Source organism: Microtus oregoni, unplaced genomic scaffold (genome assembly GCF_018167655.1).
Source record: "Microtus oregoni isolate MIOR12 unplaced genomic scaffold, Mior012 000012F_ref0000307, whole genome shotgun sequence".
Taxonomy (NCBI): domain Eukaryota; kingdom Metazoa; phylum Chordata; class Mammalia; order Rodentia; family Cricetidae; genus Microtus; species Microtus oregoni.
In genome coordinates, this window is record NW_024543071.1 from 14439863 (window position 1) to 14461943 (window position 22081).

Sequence of the window (22081 nt, forward strand, 5' to 3'; positions counted from 1 at the left end):
GAGCTGAGAATTGCCAGGCCGTATCTGTATGTTGGCTTAACCTGAGCTCTGAAGACCTTCTGTTCCTTTTGTAAAACTTAACCCTCCTCCTTCTGTGTCTGTTTATTGAAGTGACTTTCTTGTTTTCCTTTGCAGATCTATGTAATTGACAGTGCAGACAGAAAAAGATTTGAAGAGACGGGTCAGGTAAATGATTCTTATGTGCGACTCGTTCCCAAAACACCGGGTATTCATTTATCTACCTGAAGTGTGTGTGAGGGAAGGGGGCTTTTGTTCCAGTTCAAGGAAGAGGCTCATTCAGTCAAGCAGGCAAAAATACCAGCTGTCCCCAAAGAAATTAGTTTCAAATCTTTTACACTATCTTTTGATGAAAGCCTTTTAGTTTAATCAAATTTAATATATAAGATATAAAGCCGGGCGGTGGTGGCGCACGCCTTTAATCCCAGCACTTGGGAGGCAGAGGCAGGCGGATCTCTGTGAGTTCGAGACCAGCCTGGTCTACAAGAGCTAGTTCCAGGACAGGCTCCAAAACCACAGAGAAACCCTGTCTCGAAAAACCAAAAAAAAAAAAAAAAAAAAAAAAATATGGGCTCTGGAGAGATGGCTCAGGGGTTAGGAGCACTGACTCCTCTTCTAGAGGTTCTGAGTTCAATTCCCAGCAACCACATGGTAGCTCACAACCATCTGTAGTGAGATCTGATGCCCTCTTCTGGCCTACAGGCACTGTATAGATAATAAATAAATGAATTAATAAAAGACTAACTCTTTAAATCTATATGTTGTATGTATATGCGAATATATATGCCCAAATGGAACTTCACACCACACCCCAGAGTCCTTCTGTGTTTTTTTTTCCTGACCTTGTAGAAACAAACTCACAAACATCTCAATTAGCTTTTCTATTTACACTTTTCAATACTTAATTGACCGAGAGTAACATCAGCAAATTCAGCAGGATTAGAAGAAAGATACAAGCCAGAGCTAAGCCAGGAGAAAAAGCCAGCCTTGAACTTCAGCATGGCTTCATGACATGCAGGGTTCATGTCAGCACGGTTAGATGGCATGGTTTCTGTCCATAGTCATAGGCAGAGCAGCAGGGGGCCTGGACTAGTGAGACCAGAGTGAGGTCCCCAGCAGGAGCGGCAAGGGTGAAGGGAATCTCTAGGGGCATGTTTGTTTCCAAAGACAGAAGCTGCCATATTTCTGTTCCTTTTTCTTGAAAAGTGGGTTGAGGAGTCTCCTGGAGACATCACAGCTGCCTTCTGTGCCCCAGTGGTTTCTGGGTCATCGCTGCGGTGAGGCAGTACTGTACTTGTACTTGGGGCAGGGTGTCCTGGGAACTCGCTACCTCTTGAGCTGGCTAGTTTCTTCTTGTCTTTTTGTTTTTGTTTTTGGAGATAGGGTCTCACTATGTAGCCCCAGCTGTCCTGGAGCTCACTGTGTAGACCAGGCTGGCCTCAAACTCACAAAGATCCACCTGCCTCTGCCTCCTGAGTGCTGGGATCAAAAGTGTGTGCCACCATGCCTGCAGCTTTCCAGTTCTTTTTAAAGCTGAGTGTTTAAAGTAGCTACAAGGTGAGCTTAGAGGGAAAGAGGCGGAGCCTGTCCTTTAGGTAAGTGTATATACTCATTACTACAGACAGAATTAACTTGCAGTTTAGAGTTCTACCTGTGACCTAGAAGCCCAGGGAAGGTCTGGTCTCTTCCAGTTCTTTCAGGATGTGCGTTTGGTGACTGTTGATGCGTGGGTGCATGTTTAGGAGTCAGAGATGAATGGACACAGAGATCTCTGCCATTTTCGTTTCTGTGCATACATGTGCGTACACAGACATACACACACACTAAGTTATTGTGGGGGTGTGGGTCTAACCCAGTGAAGGACAGCTGCTTAGGATATATAAGGCCCTTGGTTCAATCCCCAGCACCAGAGGAAAAATGAAAAAGATACCTACAGGTGGTTATCTTGAATAAGTCTGAAATCTCTAACCACTGTCTGTGTTCTTCCTTAAACAGTGCCTCTCAAGGGCCTGGAGAGAACACTGGCTGCCCTTCCAGAGGACCTGGGTTCAATTCCCAGCACCCATATAGCAGCTCACACCTGTCTGTAGCTCACTTCCAGGGAATCTGACACCCTCACACCAATGCACATAAAATAAAATTAAAAAAAAAAAAAGCAAAAGACCAGTGGTTCTCAGGGTATTTCTCAGTGTGGTCTACAAGTCATTTACAGCAGAACCACCTGGGAAGTCTCTTAATAGTGCTTCCTAGATGCTGACTCTGACTTCCTGTCACCAGCGTCCCTAGAAATTTACTAGGGAATCTTACACAGATACGACCTAAGAGCCTCTGCCTTGAAAGTTGCTGCTGATCGACTTAACTGCTTAATAATTCCAGTGCATGCAATTCTCCAGTTCTCAAGCTTCTCTCCTCTTCCCTCCCCAAAATGGCCCAGGAGCTAACGGAATTACTGGAGGAAGAAAAGCTAAGTTGTGTGCCAGTGCTCATCTTTGCTAACAAGCAGGACCTGCTCACAGCAGCCCCAGCCTCTGAAATTGCAGAAGGGCTGAACCTCCACACCATCCGGGACCGAGTCTGGCAGATCCAGTCCTGCTCAGCTCTCACAGGCGAGGGCGTCCAGGTGAGACCTTGGCAAGAGTCCACTCCCTGTCAACCTGGCAGCTCACTAAGGCAGTCTGCCTCACTGGTAGGGTTGAGCTAGGCCAACAGTTCTCAACCTGTGGGTCCCTTTCACAGGGGTCACCCAAGACCATCAGAGAACACAGATATTTACATTACGATTCATAACAGTAGCAAAATTACAGCTGTGCAGTAGCAATGAAATAATTTTATGTAGGGGTCACCACAACATGAGGGACTGTATTAAAGGGTCGCAGCGTGAGGAAGGGTGAGAAACACTGCTCTAGATAGAAAAAGATTTGAAACAAATGGCCATTGATTGGCAGATGAACCATTCGAGAAAGTGAAGGGCATGGAAAGAGGTTGGTTCTTTGCTGCTTAGAAACCAACCAGATGGGGCTGGAGAGATGGCTCAGTGGTTAAGAGCATTGCCTGCTCTTCCAGAGGTCCTGAGTTCAATTCCCAGCAACCACATGGTGGCTCACAACCATCTTTAAAGAGGTCTGGTGCCCTCTTCTGGCCTGCAGACATGCACACAGACAGAATATTGTATACACAATAAATAAATAAATATTAAAAAAAAAAAAGAAACCAACCAGATGCCAGGCAGTGGTGGCACATGCCTTTAATCCTAGCACTTGGGAGGCAGAGGCAAGTGAATCTATGAGTTCAAGCCCAGCCTGGTTTACAAGAGCTAGTTCCAGGATAGGCTCCAAAGCAACACAGAGAAACCCTGTCTCGAAAAACCAAAAAGAAAAAAATAAAGACAGGAAGGAAGGAAGGGAGGGAGGGAGGTAGGGAAGGAAAGAAAGAAAAGAAAGAAAGAAAGAAAGAAAGAAAGAGAAAACAAAGAAAGCAAGCAATGCCATGAAGTTCCAAAGGAACCTTGGAGCCTTCGGCATATTCTCCTCACTCGGAGGAGGGCTCAAGAGGTGACTTGAGATTGGTCTAACTCTGGAAATGTTTGATGATTGTGTTGGCATTCAATGTTAGAGCTAATATTAGAGATGGTAAAAGCTTCTACTCCCAAAGTGATTATCATCACTACCATACAAATGCTCGTTGACCTCGAAATACCTCTGTTTACTCTTAGTTCTCTCCCCTGCCCTGGGCTTGGTGTCTGTTTCCAGCTCCTGGTGTTGATTTCCCACTGGAGGCTTCTGTGGACACAAAGCCCTGTGCTTTATACTGAGGAACTGCACACCAGGAGATTGAACACCTCTTGTTTAATATTAATTTAGGGCAGAGCACAGCCCTGTCCCAGTCATCCAAGAGGCTGTATTCTCAAAAAAAAAATAATAATAATAATAATAAGTCAGGGGCTTCCTACCAAACTGCTCAACTCAGCGGCACTCCGTAGTCAGCCCTTTAAGATGACCAGAATCCTCCACACTCCTCAGTTCAGGCATCTGGTCTGTCTAGCAGGACGCTCAGCAGTGCTGCGAGGACTGGTCCAGACTGCTCTAGCTCATGTCTTCCCTTCGTGACGTATGGTAGGTCCGTAACGGCATGACAGTTTGCTGTTCTCTCAGCTTGGCATGTTGCGTTGCAGACCTGAGGTTTGGTTCTTGACCACTGCCCGCAGCCTCTTCCCAGTTGCTTTTCCTTTCTAATGTCCCCTCCCCTTAGACATTGACGCTGTTTGTCGTTAGATGGTCTGATCGTTTTCATCGCACGCAAAAAACCACATCCTAGAACTATGTCAGTCCTAACATGTTTGCTACCTAGTTTTTGTTTTGTTTTACTTTGATAACAAAATTAGTCATTGCTGACTTCTTCTTTTTTTAAAAAAAAATATTTATTTATTATGTATACAATATTCTGTCTGTGTGTATGTCTGCAGGCCAGAAGAGGGCACCAGACCTCATTACAGATGGTTGTGAGCCACCATGTGGTTGCTGGGAATTGAACTCAGGACCTCTGGAAGAGCAGGCAATGCTCTTAACCTCTGAGCCATCTCTCCAGCCCAGTCATTGCTGACTTCTATGTGTGGCCTTTAGAGTTGAGTGCACTAGACAGGTGTCCCCTCCTCAGACTGCTCATAACCTGTACCCCAGAAGTTCTCCATGAATATGTGTATGTTGGGGTTCCTTAGAACCCAGGGGCTACCACAGTTAAATCTTCAAAATGTATTCTGGAGTAGTCTATGAGGTTTTAAGTTTGGGAGAGTTGGTATTTTGGAGTTTTGAACGTTAATTAAGGCTCTTTTCATAAATTAAAAAAAAAAAAGAAAGAAGAAAAAAAATTTAAAGCTGGGCAATGGTGGCGCATGCCTTTAATCCCAGCACTAGGCTAACCTGGACGGACTACAGAGCTGATTCCAGGAGAGCCAGGGCTATACAAAGAAAGCCCTGTCTTGAAGAAAATAATTGTAATTTTATTTTATGGGTATGGATGTTTTGTGTGTGCACCTTTCATGAGTGCTGTGCATATGAAAGCCAGAAGAGGCTATGTAGTCCCTTGGGATTAGAGTTACAGTTGGTTATGAGCCACCACATAGGTCCTGGGACTCACACTCCAGTCTTCTGGAAGAGCAGCCAGTGCCCCGAACTACAGAATTCTCCCCAGTCCCAAGATAGAGTGGCCTCAGACTCTCTACATAACTGAGGCTGATCTCCTGACCTTCCTCCCTCAGCATCCAGGGTTGAGATTGCAGGGATGAGCCACCACACCCCACTGTAAGTCTTATTTCTTCCTAGATTCTGACTCAGCTGGGCATTGTGAATTCCTCCATGCCCTGGAGTTCTAGGTTAGCTCTACAAGATCCTATCTCAAACGTGCATTTTTCCTCTTATTTTTAAATGTATGAAAGTTTATAAAGTTAGTGAGCTAAGGGCATGACTCAGCGGTAGAATGATTGTCTTGTATAGAAAGAGTTCTAGGTTAATCTTAGGAGCATAAAAATGCACAGAGAAAGTGGGCATGACAGTACAAGCCTGCAATCCCAGTTCCTGGGGGTGAAGAAGGAGCAGGGGTTCAAAGCCATCCTTGAGGGTGAAGAGGGAAGAGGGGTTCAAAACCATCCTCAGCCAGCCTGGACTGTGTGAGATTGTCTCAAAGGCAAGTAAAAAAATTGTTTTCTCTCTCCTAAGTTCTACTCTACAAAGGGACTAACTACCGTTCTTCTAGATTCTTCCTTATGAAATTGCTGCCACATACGCCATTATATAGACAAGTGTGTCTATCAAGCCTTTGATTTAACTCCATTTTTCAGAGTCACTTACAACCCAGTCCAAGTGTGCTATGCCGTGGGATGTTGGTAGTAGGTAAATGCTGATGGTTTTATTTAACCTTGTCCAATTACAACCTCTTTAAAATGAAAAGATCTAGCCAGGCAGTGATGGCGCATACCTTTAATTCCAATACTAGGGAGGCAGAGGCAGGCGGATCTCTGTGAGTTCGAGACCAGCCTGGTCTACAGAGTGAGTTTCGGAACAGACTCCAAAGCTATAGAGAAACCCTGTCTTGAAAAACTAAAAAAAAAAAAAAAAAGAAAAGAAAAAGGAAAACAAAAGAAAAAAAGAAAGAAAAAAAATACAAAAAGATCTAGCCCTACACATGCCCAAAAAATAAAAAGGAAAAGCAAAAGATCTAACCCCACAAATGCCCGTGTGTACGGGTCGTTTGGTGAGACACACCCTGGGAAATGGCAGCTTTCTTGTTGTTTTTCCACCCCTGAGGATGGAACCCAGGTCATGGGAATAGCAGGCAAGCACTCTACCTGCTGAACTACAGCCCCAGTCCCGCTTTCCCATGTTATAAAACATTCTAGTATGTGGACTCTGCCCTTGTGCATCGCTCCGAACACGGATGTTAGATGCTTAGGGGCATCCAGGTGCTGGGAACTGTACAGGTGGGCTGAGGAGAGGAAACGGTTGTACGTGCACGGTCATCAGAATGTGGGCTCATGGTCCTGTGACCTCTCTTGACCAGAGTAGAGAAAGCATGGAAAAGCTAAGCTGGAGTTACCAGTGAGACTTGTTTCTTCAGCCTGTCTGCGGATAGGAAAAGGGGCAGCCAGAGTCCCTACTCAGCACAGTGACACTGAAGTCAAGGGCACTACACAGTGGTACCTGAGGGTAACCAGGGAGGGCCTGTGTTTTCTACCCCCATGCCTGTCTGGGTAATTACCACAGGTACATAGCGCCCCCTACAGGGCCTCTTCCCTTCCTTTCTCCCTCTCTCCTCTCATCCAAGCTGAAAACCAAACCCAGAGCAGTGAACTTGGTAGGCAAGACTCTTCCAGTGAGCTCCATCCCCAGCCTCCTTTGTGGAACCCTTTGGCCAAGACAGCCAAAGGCAGTTAGTGTGGGTGGGAGTGGCAAGGGGCACCTGTGAATAATAAGCCAGCTTAAATAAAGCGAGATTCCAGTAAAGTGCTTCTTTAATCAGGGACCCGCAGCAGCCATAGGCACAGGAAGTGACATCCAAAGAGATCCAGGGTCAGCAAGGTAGATCAGTAGATAAAGGTGATTGCCACCTAAACAGATGAATGACCTGAGTTCAATCCCCAGGACCACAGGGCAAAAGCAGAGAACTGACTCCCGAAAATTATCCGCTGACTTACACACAACAGATAAATATATTAATTAATCAAAATGAAATCATATGAATGAGAGAGAGAGATCCAGCAAAGAACTGAGAGCAAAGAGAGTGATTTGTACAGAGGACAAATAGTTTGAAGGTCACTTAGTTTGTAGATAGTACCAGGGTGTGCAGAATTGGATAGTTAAGACTGGGATTTCAAGGTTAATGAGATTAGATTATGGTTAATAGAATGATATAAATTTAGAGAATTTAACCATTATTTGAAATGGGTTATTTAATAAAAATGTTAATTAAGAAGGGAATCTGATGTCTATTGTCCTTTCACGGTAACCTTTGGGAACCAGAGAAAGGTCATGGAACCTTCTGTAGAAGCGTTTGTCACTATCAGGTAGCGTTGACCATGTTCCTCCCTCAGGTGATGCCGCTGACCTACACTCCTGTGCACTCAGCCAGTTTCCTGGCTTTTCCCTTTAAAGGAGTCGCTTCCGTGTAATTCCCTTCCGGGATTGCCTGGCGAAAGTGCAGGCTTTCGTGGCCCTTAATTAAGGCTTAGATTATCCTACAAATGAAGAACTCTGCTAGGAACATGACTGGAAGGTTTAGTTATTTGGGGCTCACTTTCAGGTATGAATTCAGTATCATAATGACTAAAACCTCCCTAAATTCCAGTTTTGTTCTCATCCCGCCGAACCTCCCCAGAAGCTGCCGAGTGGCCTAACTGCTGACACCTGGTGCCACCTCTTTGACAGCCCAGAAAGAAAACCTAGGAAAGTCTGCAAAAAGGAAAAGGGAACGAGCCAGGATCTGTGTGATAGTTGTGGGTGCTGAAATCACCTGCTGTCTGAACAGTGTGTGTGTGTGTGTGTGTGTGTGTGTGCGCGCGCGCGCGCGCACACACACACGCAGATGTCAGTCAAGACACGCCTGGTGGCCTACAAGAGGCTCAGCACACTTACTCTAAACCTGATGACCCAAGCCCAGCCCTGGAGCCTACATGGTGTGAGAAGAGAACCAGCTCCAGCAGGACTGTTCTCTGTGCCCATACACATGCCATGGCTTGCCTGGCCACCCCTGCTGTATCCAAACACACATACACACAATAGCCGAAAGAATGAATGAATGAGGAGCTGGAGAGATGGCTCACAGTTAAGAGCACTGGCTTCTCTTTCAGAGGACTTGGGTTCAATACCCAGCACCCATATGGAAATTCACAACTGTCTGTAACTTCAAAATCTGACACCCTCACACAGACACACTTGCAGGCAAAGCACCAATGCACATAAAATAAAAAGAAATAAATTATATAAAAAAGAAAACCAGAAAGATTAAAAAGAAGAATGAATGAATAAATAAAGGTAAAATATTTATCAACAAAAACAGCTCTAGAATATGTCACACTAACCGGTAGCAAGGACCCCCGAGTGATCTAGTCCAGAGGACAGCCACAGTCCGACAGGTGATGTACCCTACGCTCTCTGGCCCAACAGGGCAGGCACAATACTGTCACTAGGTAAGTGGCTTGAATCCATGATCTGAGACCGTAGGAGCTGGTGATTCTAGGGCTGACATTCCTGGGTGGAATTTGTACCTGATATTCTCAGGCACACTTGTGTGACCTTTACAAGACAATACCGTGTGTCCAGCTAGAATGGACATAGCAAGGGAGTCCAGAACAGATCTTTCCTTGCCTGACTGATGGCCACTAGGAGGCCAACCATCACATGATTAAAGCGGGTCTTCATGGGAAATTCTCATGTGCAGAGAATAGGTGAAGGGCACCAGACCCTGGAGAAGAGCATCAGTCTTGGCAACTCCACCCTGCTGAGAGGACTGTAGTCCAGAAGGGACTCAGTTACATCAAAGCAGAAAAGAGAGAAAGTGAAAAATGTGTGGGAGGGGTTACCTAAACCCCTCAGCCAGTCCCCTTCATCAGGAGGAAATGTCCCTCCGTGCCCTGGAGGCTTGGCTGGCTGCTAGGGCCTCTAGGATCTGCCATCTAGCACTTGGTCTCTTGTCCTTTTTCTTCCGAATATAGGAAATGACCTACAAAGGCTCTGGCTTAGGTCAAAAACAAAGTTCTAGAAGCAGCATCCTGCTTGCACCTGTCGCCGTGACTCCTCCCCAGAGCACGTCTGTACGGCTGCTGTAGTTTCAGGGGTTTGGAGACATTTTTTCTGAAACACAATGTGCCTGGTTGTTCTGGCTTGGAATTTCCATTTAAAGCAGAAGTCAGCAGTTTGAACCTGGCCTCTAGACTTGTCACTACAGCGACTCTGACGGGCAGTGTTCCTGGGATTGCTCTCCAGGCCACCCCCTCTAGACCACCCCCATTCCTTCCCTAAGGAGGGTCAGCAGTGGGTTCGTAGAGGTGTGGGCTGGGCTTCCTGCCTCTGCTGCTTTTTCCTTGAGCTAGGGGCGCATTTCCTGGCCTGCTGACAGAATTTGATTTTTTTTCTTTGCGGGAATAGAAATTGAACCCAGTATCTTGTTTATGCTAAGCCCTTATTCTACAATGGAGCTACACTCCCCAGCCCCAGTTTTTTCAGTATTTAAAAATATGATGTCCAATCTTCTTTCCAGGCCTGGGGTCAGTTGGTACTTCCTCCAGACAGGCATGGACTACATGCCCGTCAGTCGGACCTCAGGTGCTGACATTTGTATCTGCAGACTCTCTATGAACTAAGAGAGTAAGCCTGTGGCGTGTGATTCGCTTGCTCCCTCCCTGATGCACTGCCCTTTGTCACCAGAAAACTGAACAGCAAGCAATATTTTATGTGTGCTGCCTGTATTCAGCTGCTCCTTGACCCCAGGGGCCGAAAGGCACAATGAGACAGGCTGCATTGCTCGGCCAGGGTCTGAGTGCCTGGTCATCCTAAAGCAATTACTGAAGTGACCACATAGGCAGCCCAGTTTTAAAATCCAGCCCACCCGACCATGGCCACCACTGCTCCCTTCCAGCCACCCAGCGAGACTGAGATCAGATGAGAAAGGGCGGTGCAGCCGGAGCCCCGCCCACAGGCAGGCTGCCAGTGTGGACGGGATGGTTAGTAGGGGTCCACCCTATAGCAGGGCAGCCTTGCACCGCCCACGGTTACTCGAGGAAGTTCCTGCGACAACATAGAGACTTGTATTTCCTCTCCAGGAAGTCACACAAAGGCCTGCGTTTGAGGCTCCCTGTCTCTCTTTAGTCTCTATTATTGAATTGAAACTAATCAATTCAAATTCAGTTTCAGCAAGATTGGTCGGGAAAGGAAAGGGGAGACTGTTCACACCAAAGATAGTCATTCCCATAGTGAAGATCAAGTGCGCAGGAAATCGGTCAAACCAGTTTTCAACAATGAAAGGTTCAACCTTAAACAAACCCATGAGTTCATTTCCTTCTTCAGGGACAGCAGAGTCGCCTCCTTCAAGTAAGCAATCATCTCCTCTCAGAAAAGCTAAACCCACCGTTCTCTTAAACATAGAAGCAGAAGGCTCCCATATCCACTGGAGGAGGTGGCCCAGGACACGAATGCCCAGCCAGCCTTCTGCTGGCCTGGGTCCTGCAGACTAGGAATATTCTGGTTGTTTTAGAGCTGTGGCAAGGCAGGCAGGATTCCTTGACAGGGGTTTCTCCTGTCTTTGCCCTGTATTCAGCTGAAGGAAGCTGTGAGGAAAAAGAACCCATTGGAATGGCCTTGCCTGCCTGCCTTCCAAGGCCGCCCAGCTGCTCTGTAAATTAGATGCAGGGCTCTTCTCTTCAGTCAGAGACGCGGTGACTAGTGTATGGTCCTCAGTGGGAAGACAGGCGCATCAGAGCCCACCTCTGCTCTGAATTATTCTGTTCATCATTTCCTTGTTTGCAATATGGAAACAATAATATCTTCACTGGGTGCTTATGAGAATTAATTTTAGGGCTGGAGAGATGGCTCAGTGGTTAAGAGCACCAGCTGCTCTTCCAGAGGTTCTGAGTTCAATTCCCGGCAACCACATGGTGGCTCACAACCATCTGTAATGAGATCTGGCACCCTCTGGCGTGTGGACATATATGGAGGTAGAATGTTGTATGCATAATAAATAAATAATTTAAAAAAAAAAAAAAGAGAATTAATTTTAAAGACTATACATTAAATATGGACTATATTAAGCCGACAGCCTGCCAGTCCCTTGCTTAGGCTCTCCCATCTTGGTTTTTGGATAACACTATTATCTTTCCTTTCCAGTGGGCTACTTGACAAAGCTTGCACTTGCTTGATTTATGAGGTATTGTCAGAGAGGATTGTGCCCTTCCTCGTTCCCCTCCCCTTCAGCCCCTAAATGCTGGGACTCAAAGGGGCCCCCCCAAGCCCTGCAGAGGCCCAGGGCTTTGCCCCAGGATAGTACCAGGGGCTAGGGGCAGCCTTGGGTACTGGCCTCTGAGCGCCCTCTGTTGACAAGACCATGCCGGGCCGACCTCCACTCTAGATTCTGACATCTGCAGGACAGCACCCTCAGCAGGCCATGCCCTTTAGGCCCCTTTCCCCCTCTACAGAGAATGGCTTCCCTCCACCTTCTGCTTTGAGTGTCTGCAGCTGAGTAAATATTTTCCCTATCTCTTTGCCTACACTTATGTTCGGTGAGATATAATAAAAGGAATCCCCTTCTTCACCAGTCATAAACCAAGAAAAAAGACAAAACAGTATTGGCTGGTATTGTGCGGGGACACTTGCTTTCCTGGAGAAGCTGCTCTGATAAAAAACGCTGTGCCTGTGAAGAGGAGAACAAGGAGACAGACGGCACCTTTGGGTGTCTGTGCTGCCTGTGTGCTGAGCTCTTCAGCTTTGGAGCAAGAGAAGATGGTTATCTATTCATCCCTCCTGTCTGTGTAAAATTCTTTTTTGTCTCCTGGCAGGTGATCATTTTTTTTTTCCTAGAAACCAATTAGCTACTAAAATTAAACATGCTCTCTTTAAATGACTCCTTTTTCATAAAATGGCTTTAAAACTGCTTGGTTTCTCGGGATGTGCTGCTGACCCAGTTGTAAGCAGATGCGTTGGGGGTCCCTTCGCCCTGTCCCCCGCTGCCCAGCTGCAGCCAGGTGCTCTTCACCTGAAGGCTCTTTGCCAAGGCCAGGCCTCATCTTGGCAAAGCACAACGTTCCTCAGATCCTCAGGTTCTCCTGCCCAAGTGCCCTGATGGCAGCTGGTAGAGTTTTAATCACTGTAAATGCAGGTGACGGGCAGATTAGCCAGGAGAAAGAAAGGTACCTGCTGGTTGTTTTGCAGTGATGTATTGTTTACGGGATTAATGTCCTGGTGGCCAAAGGTGTCAGCTGATATTTATTGCTAGAAGCTGTCTTAGCTGTTCTGGTTCTGCGGCCAGATCCACAGCCACCAGAAACGTGGGGTTTGAAGTGTGAGGCGTCACGTGGTCGTGTGTGTGTGTGTGTGTGTGTGTGTGTGTGTGTGTGTGTGTGTGTGTGTCTGATAGCACATGTATGTGAGACCCAGACTCTGGGCAAGATGCCCTGCAGGGCCCATCTTGAGTTCTGGTCTGTGCTTCTGAGGGCGTTTGCACATGCCTGAAGGTCTGGAGTTTCTGGGGAGGGGTGCATGTCCAGGTATGCTCCAGAGGGGGTTGAAAAGGAGGTCATATCTGACAGGCCTGACATCTGTGAGGAATTGTGTTGCCTACCAGGTGGCTATAGGCAGTGTGTGTATTTTAACCTCAGTCCCTCTCCAGCCTTCTAAAGAGGACAGTTTCAAGGTCGCTGTGCCTTTAAGGTAACCTTCTGTCCTTCCCTCTGTCCCCCTGCCTGGTAGGGCTTAAAGCAACCAGAAGCAGCTTCTAAGCCTCTCTACAGACATAGTGTGTATTGCCCCTGTGTGTGTGGAGTAACACCCACTGCAGAGGGTTGTTTTTCCAAAATGAAATTTAATTTAACCCAAGTGTACACTGTCACACTGTAAACACACTGGGGCACCAGAAGGGTAGCTCATTGAATTAATGCCCTAGCAAAGGTCAGCTTTTAGAAAAAGCCAAAAATGGCTGAAATCCTTCCTGATAGCGCCTCAGTCAAGCCCTGCACCAGGCAGGTGTGTTTATTTTTTCAGAGGGAGTTCCAGAGAATGAATCTCAAGTTCAGATGCTGGCTCCCTCTGCCTCCCTCGTGTGCTCAGAGCCCCCACCCCCACCCCGCACCCTTCCAGGAGGTCACCACCGGCCCAGGTGGGCCTCTGGGGCAACGAATCCCTCGAGGAGGTGGCCGCAGTCCCCTCCAGCCTGAGCTCTTGGGACCTTTCTTGCCGCTAACACTGCCTCTCTCTGCCGTTCCCTCCCAAGGACGGCATGAACTGGGTCTGCAAAAACGTCAACGCGAAGAAGAAGTAGCGTGGGGACGGTGGAGCCGCAACAGCCGCGGGAGCCGAACTCGGCCCTGGAAAGCACTGGTTTGCTGTTTCCTGACCCAATGCTTTTTCATCTGTGCACAGGCACCACTGTGTGCGGAGAGGACAACAGCTTCAGAAGAGCCCTCTCCAGCCGTAGGTTTTAACTGATCTCCAAGGTTCAGTATCGTTTTTCAAATAAAGGAATTATATTATTTCCTCTGCATAATTGAAATAGTATTAAATGTCTCAGAGCACATGATTCTCAGTGGGCAAGAGCTTGCGCTGCAGTTTAGACAATTCCAGTGGGCTTTCGTACAAAAGAAGGAAGAAGCCGCTTGTGCTGAGTCCCTTTATTTACTGGCCTGGCCCTGCACTCCCTTGGTGGTTGGAAACCACAGCTTGGCCATGCTGGGCAGGGATTTGATTTTTTTTTTTTTTTTTGTCCTCGCCCCCAACTGAGCCAGGGCTTTAGTCTCTCCGTCTCTCCAGCAGGAAGCTGCTGGGGGAGGCCAAGGATAGCAGATGATTAAACCATCTTGTCAGGTAGGTAAGATGCTGTATGTAATCCCCACTTTTGGGGTGGGGGAGATCCTTGCAAACTGGTCACACAGAAACAACCCCACTCTATTCCCCCACCCACTCCCCAAACCTCCCTACCCCTCACCCCTGCCAGCCACGCAGGGAAGCAGATTCTTATGACTTTTGACTGTAATGACATCTGGAATGTAAGAAGTGGGAGGTTTAATTCCAGAAAAATTACAAGGTCCTTAAGAAGCCCTCACTCACACGGAGAGCTCAGGCTAGCATAAACAGGCTTGCTCCAGCTCAGTGGAGCAGGGAGCAGACTCCAGGTTAGCTGACTTCTCCACTGCAGCCCTACAGAGGGGATTTCTAAAGCTCAAAGAATTCTGTGTTTAAATGATCACAATAGGCCGATGCTATCAGATTTTAAAAATAAATGCAGCTTTGCCATGAACCTGCTCCTCTGAGAAAAGCCAGGCAGATCGATTCTGAGAAGAGATCAATTTTTATAGTGCTGGCAGCTAGGTGGTGTGGGGAGGGAGCATTGCTGCTGGGTGAGCATGGGCTGTGCCCAGGGAAGCCGCTAACCCCAGGGTGCTCTCCTCTATCTTTCCAGACTGATTGGGAGGGGTGCAGAGGCCTTCCCCTCCCCCATGGCAAAGGGAGCCTGTTTCCCTGAGCCCTCGGAAGTCCCAGCCTCAAACCCCAAAAGCAGGCCAGAGCAGCGCCTGCTTCTGAATTAAACTCTGTTCTGGGCATGAGCTCAGGGCTTTTCAGAGAATAAATAAGAGACTATCCAATGCTTGGTAGGTCCAAGGAGGCCAGCTGCCTTCTCATCCTGGGAGGTGGCCCTTTCCAAATCCACCGTGGTGTGTGAACTAACAGAAACTGCCACGGAAACCCCTAGTCCATGGTACCCAGCTTATTCTGGACTCTGGAGAGGGAGAAGCTTGGACAGTTTGAAAGGTGGCCTGGGATGAAACCTGTGAACAAAGCCGGGGGGGGGGGGGGGGGGGGAGATGGCTGTGGTTGCTGCAGACAGCCTTGTAGGGGCTTGCCAGACAAAAGGTGAGGTCTTTACTCCACTCAGCTCAGAAGTCGTTCCTGCCACCTCTCCCGTCGGCTTCTCTGGCTTTGAAGGGTGGCAGCAGAGCTTTAAGGAGTCAGGAAAGCCCTTTCTCCAGCCTACAGATGAAGCTTTGGCCTTGAGACTTGCACTTCCTTCCAAATAGAGCACCGGGATGCTATCTGAAGGGCTGCGCGCCCTGCTTTGAGGTCTAGCTTTGGAATGCTGCAGAGGGGACTTTGACTCAGGAAGAGCGTGATCTGTAAAATATTTTTAGTCTCTTATGACCAGCTGAAGGACCTGTTCTAAAGAGCCCTCCCAGGCCCCAGCCAGCAGGCAGAGCCGCTTGCTCTGCTCTGAGGGAAGCCTCCATAAATGTCCACATTGCTTCTCAGCTAGAGACACCAGAGACAACTGTGTCTGTCACGGCTTTCGTCTTCCCAGTGAGCCCTGTTGAACCCCCCAGGGGCTCCCGGGATAGATGAGCAGAGCCTGGAAAATGCAGAGTTTGAAAGCTCCCATTTGTAAAAACAAAATACTTGTAAAGTCCCATTTCCTCTCTCTCCGTGCCCCCCCCCCGCCCCCTGTGGCCTTAACCAGAGAATAGACTGTAGAGCTAGAAAGGGGATACCCCGCCCCTGTGCCTCCCCCATGACTCCCCCATCCCCGTGGGCCCTGGTAAGACTTTTGCTCTGCGCACCATTGCATCTGAATGTGCAGGGTGCGAGGGCTGAGGCCAGAGGGCAGGCAAAGTCCACAGTGTATACTCAAACCAGCTGTGGGAAAAACTGAGCCCTCCTTCCACTCTCCCTGTGTGGCTGCTTTTGGCTGGATTCCCTTCGCCCAGTGCAATACACCCTTTCCCCTTCGCTCTCCCTTGGTTACTATGGAAACAAGGGTGTCATTGATGTGGGCTGAGCTGGGGAACATGTCGGTGCACAGCTGAAAGTCAGCGATTGTGCGGCAGTTAGCTCTGCCCAGTAGAAAAGTCCACAGCCTGAGATGCTGCGGAAGGACAGTCTTGCCATCATCATCCTCCTTCCTCCTCTTCTGTCACTAGCTTTGGCCATTTCTTCATTCCCCTCCGGACTAACGTGGTGGCTATTTTTAATGCCCCTCTGTGCCCCACCCTCACTGTTGGTCGCTCCTTTTCTGGCCCGGCCTGGAGAGGGTGACAGACACCATGTCACCTCTGCAGGACCAGTGCCTCCATTCCCATCTGCAGGGGACTGTGATTTCTCCTTCCTCTCCTCCTCGGGATGCTTCTTCCTTTATTTTTAGCTCTGCTCTCCATGTGGTTTCAGGGTTCAGTGTGATCCATCGAAAGGTTCTTTTTTTATAGTCCCTTTTGAAAATGATAATCAAAGAAAGGGACGTGGTGTTTGGTCATGTGGAAAGCTCAATGTATAATTTAGACGTCTGTCAAAAACGCAACAGACAGAATGTAGCTGGAACGAAGGCAGTCTGGAGTGGGTCGTGTTCTTTGCCGAAGCTCCGGCAGGACCCAGTGGCTCTGCCCTTTTGGAGCACCGCTTTCCTCCAGGGGAGGCTGTGTTCAGAAAGATGTGAATGCCATCACCAGGTAGAGGCATTTGCTTGCCTCGGTTAAGGAATTTGCCAGGACCACAGAACTATTAAGGATTGTTGGAACCTGAAACCTGGGTGCTGTGCCCCCCCCCCCCCCCCCGCTGTTTCCAAAGGACAGAAAACAGCAGAACAGCTCGCCTCCCAGCAGTTCCAGCAGCTGCTGCCGCACGCCGGCACCAGGTGTCTCCTCTGATAGCGCTGCTGCCCCCTGGATTCCTGGTGCCCAGGGCTGCAGGCACAGCAGCACAGTTGCGGGGTTCTTACCTTCCTTTGCTTAGGTTCACCCCTGTGGAGAGACATCAAGAGCGTTATCAAGCACATGCCTGGCTACCAGGGACACTGGCAGTCGCCCAATCACCTACTGCCTGCTACTGAGTCCTCTCGCAGGAAGCCTCCAAAGGAAGAAGAGAATGCCAGCCTTTGGAAGGTGGAGGCAAGAAGTGCAGGACTTCAGGGTAGTGTAGGCGTCTCAAAACCTCAGAAGTCACTTGGTGGTCTGCAGAGGCTCAGGGAGCCGAAAATCTTGTCCTCCCCTTTGCCATCCTACTCATAGGGTCCTTCCTACCCCAAAGAACCTGGAACCTACGAGCTGAGCTGCTGGCAGGAGGGGGGAACCAGAGGTGGGAGGAGAGAAAAGGCATAGGATGCTAGATTCTTACAGGACATTCAGTTCAGCTTCGGTTTTAGTTCACATATTCTCCCCACACACACATCGAGGACGTTTTTGGTTACATTTACCACCCCCCCCCCCATTTGGGCACGTTTTTAGTTCACATAGACCCTCACCCCGTATTGGGGATATTGCTGTAATACTCTGGGAGTTTTAACTGCCATTCTCTTGTTTTGTTTGTCTTTTGATAAACCTGATATTCCTATCAAGGACTAATAAAGCAATGAATATGTATCCTCAGCCAGGCAGGAGTGGCACAAGCCTGTAATCCCAGCACTCAGAAGCTAACAGGTTCAAGGGCAGCCCAGGCTACATAGCAAGACCCTATTTCAAAAACAATATGAAACAGCTGGCTGGCTGGCCTTTAATCCCAGCACTTGGAAGGCAGAGGCAGGTGGATCTCTGTGAGTTTGAAGCCAACCTGTCGAGAGAGAGAGAGAGAGAGAGAGAGAGAGAGAAGAAGAAGAAGGAGGAGGAGGAGGAGGAGGAGGAGGAGGAGGAGGAGGAAGAAGACAGCAAATGGCTCAAATGGCTCACCTGGTAAAGTCACTTGCCATCCAAGTCTGGCAACCTGAGTTCAGTCCCCAGAACCCAGTTTGTCAGAAGGAACAAACTGCCTCTGCAGATAGTAGACACTTTGTGCCTGGGCCTCTTATGTGTAAAGGAGGGAAGTGCTCACCAGGAGGATACATACATTAGAGTCCCGTGCACAGGCTGTGATCTATGTGAAATCTCTGTAGCTATTACCAAAAATGGCAGACTTTCCCAGGCTCCCAAGACCTCTGCCCCCACTCCATTTCTTCTGACTCTCAAAGCAACACCCAAGCAGGTCTGCCTGCAGCCTTCCCCAGGGGCTGGCAGACCCCACCCCCTTCCAGGCTCCAGGGCCATCCCAGCCACACCTCCTGCAATTAGATTTGTAAGTGGGAACAGGCTCTTGTTAGAGGCCCCTGATTGGCTCCAGGCAAAAACACAGTTTAGCGCTCAGTCAAGCTGCATTTTTTGGGCCTTGGTGCCCCCCCATCCCCCTTAATTGCAATCTGTTCTGTAATTTCTTTTTCCAACACTGCAGAACACAGAGAAGCTGCAGCCACCACCAGCAGGGCAGGGAGGGGGGAAAGAGCTCCTGTTCCCCGCAAAGCATCTGCTGGTCCAGCACTTGGTGGATACAGAGATGAGTGTGTGTGTGTGTGTGTGTGTGTGTGCGCGCGCGTGCATGTGCGTGCATGCGTGTGTGTGTGCATCTGCTTGTCCAGCACTTGGTGGATACAGAGATGAGTGTGTGTGTGTATGCGCGCATGTGCGTGTGTGTGTGTGTGTGTGTGTGTGTGTGTGTGTGCATCTGCTTGTCCAGCACTTGGTGGATACAGAGATGAGTGTGTGTGTGTATGCGTGCATGTGCGTGCGTGCGTGCATGCGTGTGTGTGTGTGTGTGTGTGTGCATCTGCTTGTCCAGCACTTGGTGGATACAGAGGTGAGTGCGTGTGTGTGTAGTGTGTGTGTGTGTGCCAGTCACAGGCATGGATGTGTAGAGGTACAGTCTGCTACCAGCAACCAGACCGTCATGTGTCAGGGTCAGCTGAGGAAAAAAAATGGTGGGGCTGTATTCTCTTGCCCCAGAAGCATCTTATTTATTAATCTTCATTTAACCCTTGCAAGGACACTATTAACTGAAGATACTGAGTCACCTGTCCAAGATTTCACAAGATAACATAGGCGAAATTTGAACCCAGGCCTATTGGATTGCTAATCCCAAAATACTTTTTGACTTTTTTTTTAACATTTTTTATTGATATTTATTGAGCTCTACATTTTTCTCTGCTCCCCTCCCTGCCTCTCCTCTCTCCCCTTCAATTCTCCCCCAAGGTCCTCATGTTTTTGTTTTTGTTTTTTTTCTTTCAGACAGGATTTTTTTTTTTTTTTGGTTTTTCGAGACAGGGTTTTTCTGTAGCTTTGGTGCCTGTCCCGGTCCCGGCACTAGCTCTTGTAGATCAGGCTGGCCTCAAACTCCCAGAGATCCGCCTGCCTCTGCCTTCCGAGTGCTGGGATTAAAGGCGTGCGCCACCACTGCCCAGCCAGACAGGATCTTAATATGTTATCCTGGCTGGCCTGAAATCCATGGACCAGAGGCCTAAAGCTCACAGAGACCCTCCTGCTCTGTGTTGGGACTAACCAGGCTCTTTGGCTCTTTTTGACTTTTTTTTTTTTCAAAACCTTGGGAGGTGGAGCTCCAAGTTTGAGACCAGCCACAACCAGAACTACGTAGAGAAACCATGTCTCAAAAAAAAAAAAAAATGTTTCAAAAGAAAGAACACAGGAATCTCCTACACAAAGAAATACAGAGCTGTTTCTTTTCTTAGTGTGAAGGGCAGTGTTCCAGGGACAAAAAGCCGCTGCTAAAGAAATGAAATATTAATGCCAACATTGCCGAGAGCAAATGGGGTGCAGGAGTGGGCAGAAGCCTTGGCTGGGGTACCCGAAGCTGGGGGCTATCACCTCTTCTAGGGTTTAGATCAATAGCCATCAATAGCCATCAATAGCCATCGCTGTCCTGAGTTCCCAGAAGAGGAGAGCAAGGCTCACAGAGAGACACATGTGGCTTGGATTCCTGCTGACTCCCAAGCCCATCAGTGGCTAGGAGCAGCTGGAGGACAGGCCTCCAAGGCACAGCAAGGTGGGCCCGAGGTGACCTCACTCTTTGCTGTTGGACTTCCCCTGGCTGCTCTTGAGGCCACCTGCAGAGGCGTCAAATAGGACCCAGCTCTACCGTCAAAACAAAAGCAAGCCACAGGGGTCACCTGTGAGTGGGTCTGGCCTGACTAAGTCTGTTGTCTCCCTTCCAGGTCTATGGAGCAGCCCCAGAGTCCACTCTGACTGCCTGAGGGGAGGGGAGAAGGAGGGCAGCCTGTAGGACAGATAGATATGCCTGCCTTCTCCATACACCCACAGTTTATGCCTTGAGAGCATTCTTGAAAACGGAAGACCAAGGGGCCTGTCATTTGTCCCCATCTTTCTCCTGTTGCCTTTGGGCCCACACACTGGGCAGATTTCACAGTGGCTAGGAGGCAAGGCATCTGCAAGTCACAAACTGAACATCCACTCCTGGTCACCCCCCAATCTATGTCATTAATCTTCCAACCTGTTCAGTCCCACTTCCATCCACTCTCGGGGCTGGAGCCCATGAGCCTCCCTGCCTCAGCATCACTTGTGCCAAAAAGGTCAGAATCACCAAACCACACCAGCACCCAGACAGAGAGCAAGCAGGGCTGATCTGGGGCTTTCCAGTATGGATGGGACTTCCCTTAAGCTCCCAGACTCAGGACTAAAGCAGTCTTCCTGCCACAGATGGCTCTTGGAAAGGAGGGCATCAGCTCTGCTTGTCGCCAGTCGCCCATTCTGAAGCCCAACTCTTCCCCTCAGTTCACGGTGCTCCCACGATGGCAGACTGCATTTCCTCCTGACTCACTCTTGGGCCCCTTTCCCACCCTGAGACCTCCAAGAGCTAGCGGGGCAGTGAGTGGGGCGAAGAACGAGTGGGAGGAAGCAGCATTCTTTCAATGGCCGGGATGCTGATCCGGGCGGGAGGCGGCGCTTGCACAGCTGCGGGCGGCCCCCTGCCCTGAGTCTGTGAATGGGCCCGGCACCCTCCCGCCTGCCCAAACGGCTCATGAAACAGTTGCTCCTAATGAACACCAAGCAGGCAGGGCAGCTGTGTGCATTATCCATATGCATGGGGAGGTGTATATTTATCCTCACGTCCCACCCCACCCTGCAGCTGCTGCCATCTCCTATGCCAGGAGAATGAGTGGGCACCGGGGCCCAGGCTCCTCTGCCCCCCCCCCCCCACTTCCTAGCCTTCCCTCTCCAACCCACACCCACAGCCTTCACTTGACCCATTTAGAGGCAGAAGTGTGTGTGGTGTGTGTGTGTGTGCGTGTGTGTGGTGTGTTTGAGTAAGGGAAAGACAGTATGCACACATCATCTCCCCAGTTGGTGCTTTTGATTTCCTCTGAAGCCTCCTGATTGCAGGCACACAATGGCATCTTGCTGCCCTGCTCCCTCAGCAGCTTGGGGCTCTGTGCTGCCTCCTCCCTGAGGCTGAGATTTTCTGCTGACTCTGGCTGGGCCCAGGGTTGGCAAGTGAGGAAGAGAAGGCCTGATCCAGGCTTCCACCCTTGACCCCGATCCGTTCTGAGCCTTCACATCCGCACTGGCTTGTACTTCCTACTGTCTCCCCGCTGGCGGCTTTCTCCCTGTGGAGGTCAGAGCTATTGTGCAAAAAGGCTGTCCCTGCTCAGAAGCCTGCTCTCCAGGCCTTGCTTAGGACTTGCAACTCAAAACAAATGTTTATCTTTTTCCTTCTTTCTTCCTTTTTTTCTTCATCTCTCTCTCTCCTCTCTCTCTCTCTCTTTTGTTTTTGTTTGTTTTGTTTTGTTTTGTTTTTGAGACAGAGTCTCCCCAGGTAGCCCAGGCTGGCTTCAAGCTCCCAATCCTCCTGAGTCGGTATGGACCGTGTTGGATCTACAGGCACACGCCAACACCCCTGTATCACTTCTTTTATAGACTTTTGACTATGGACTTCATACAGACCTTCTGTTCTAAATGAGCTCTCCTCCCTGCCCCCCACTAGCTCTAAGAGGGAACTCCTCCAGAAGCTGCTGCCCCTGCTTTGTGCCTGTCTTATCTCCCCTTGAGGACTGGATT

The 22081-nt window shown here is 49.0% G+C and overlaps 1 protein-coding gene across 2 annotated transcripts in view; it reads left to right on the forward strand.

Annotated features, from left to right (window-relative positions):
* Positions 1-13753, forward strand: part of Arl3 (ADP ribosylation factor like GTPase 3) — a 61673-nt gene extending 47920 nt beyond the window's left edge. The window contains exons 4-7 of one of the 2 annotated variants that reach the window (XM_041661358.1): positions 136-186; positions 2453-2638; positions 4063-4130; positions 13486-13753. In XM_041661358.1, coding sequence (XP_041517292.1) covers positions 136-186; positions 2453-2638; positions 4063-4104 — 279 coding nt within the window. In that variant the 3' untranslated portion in view covers positions 4105-4130; positions 13486-13753. The remainder of the gene's footprint in view (positions 1-135; positions 187-2452; positions 2639-4062; positions 4131-13485) is intronic. The other variant, XM_041661357.1, reaches the window with a different exon arrangement.
* The last annotated feature ends 8328 nt before the right edge of the window (positions 13754-22081 follow it).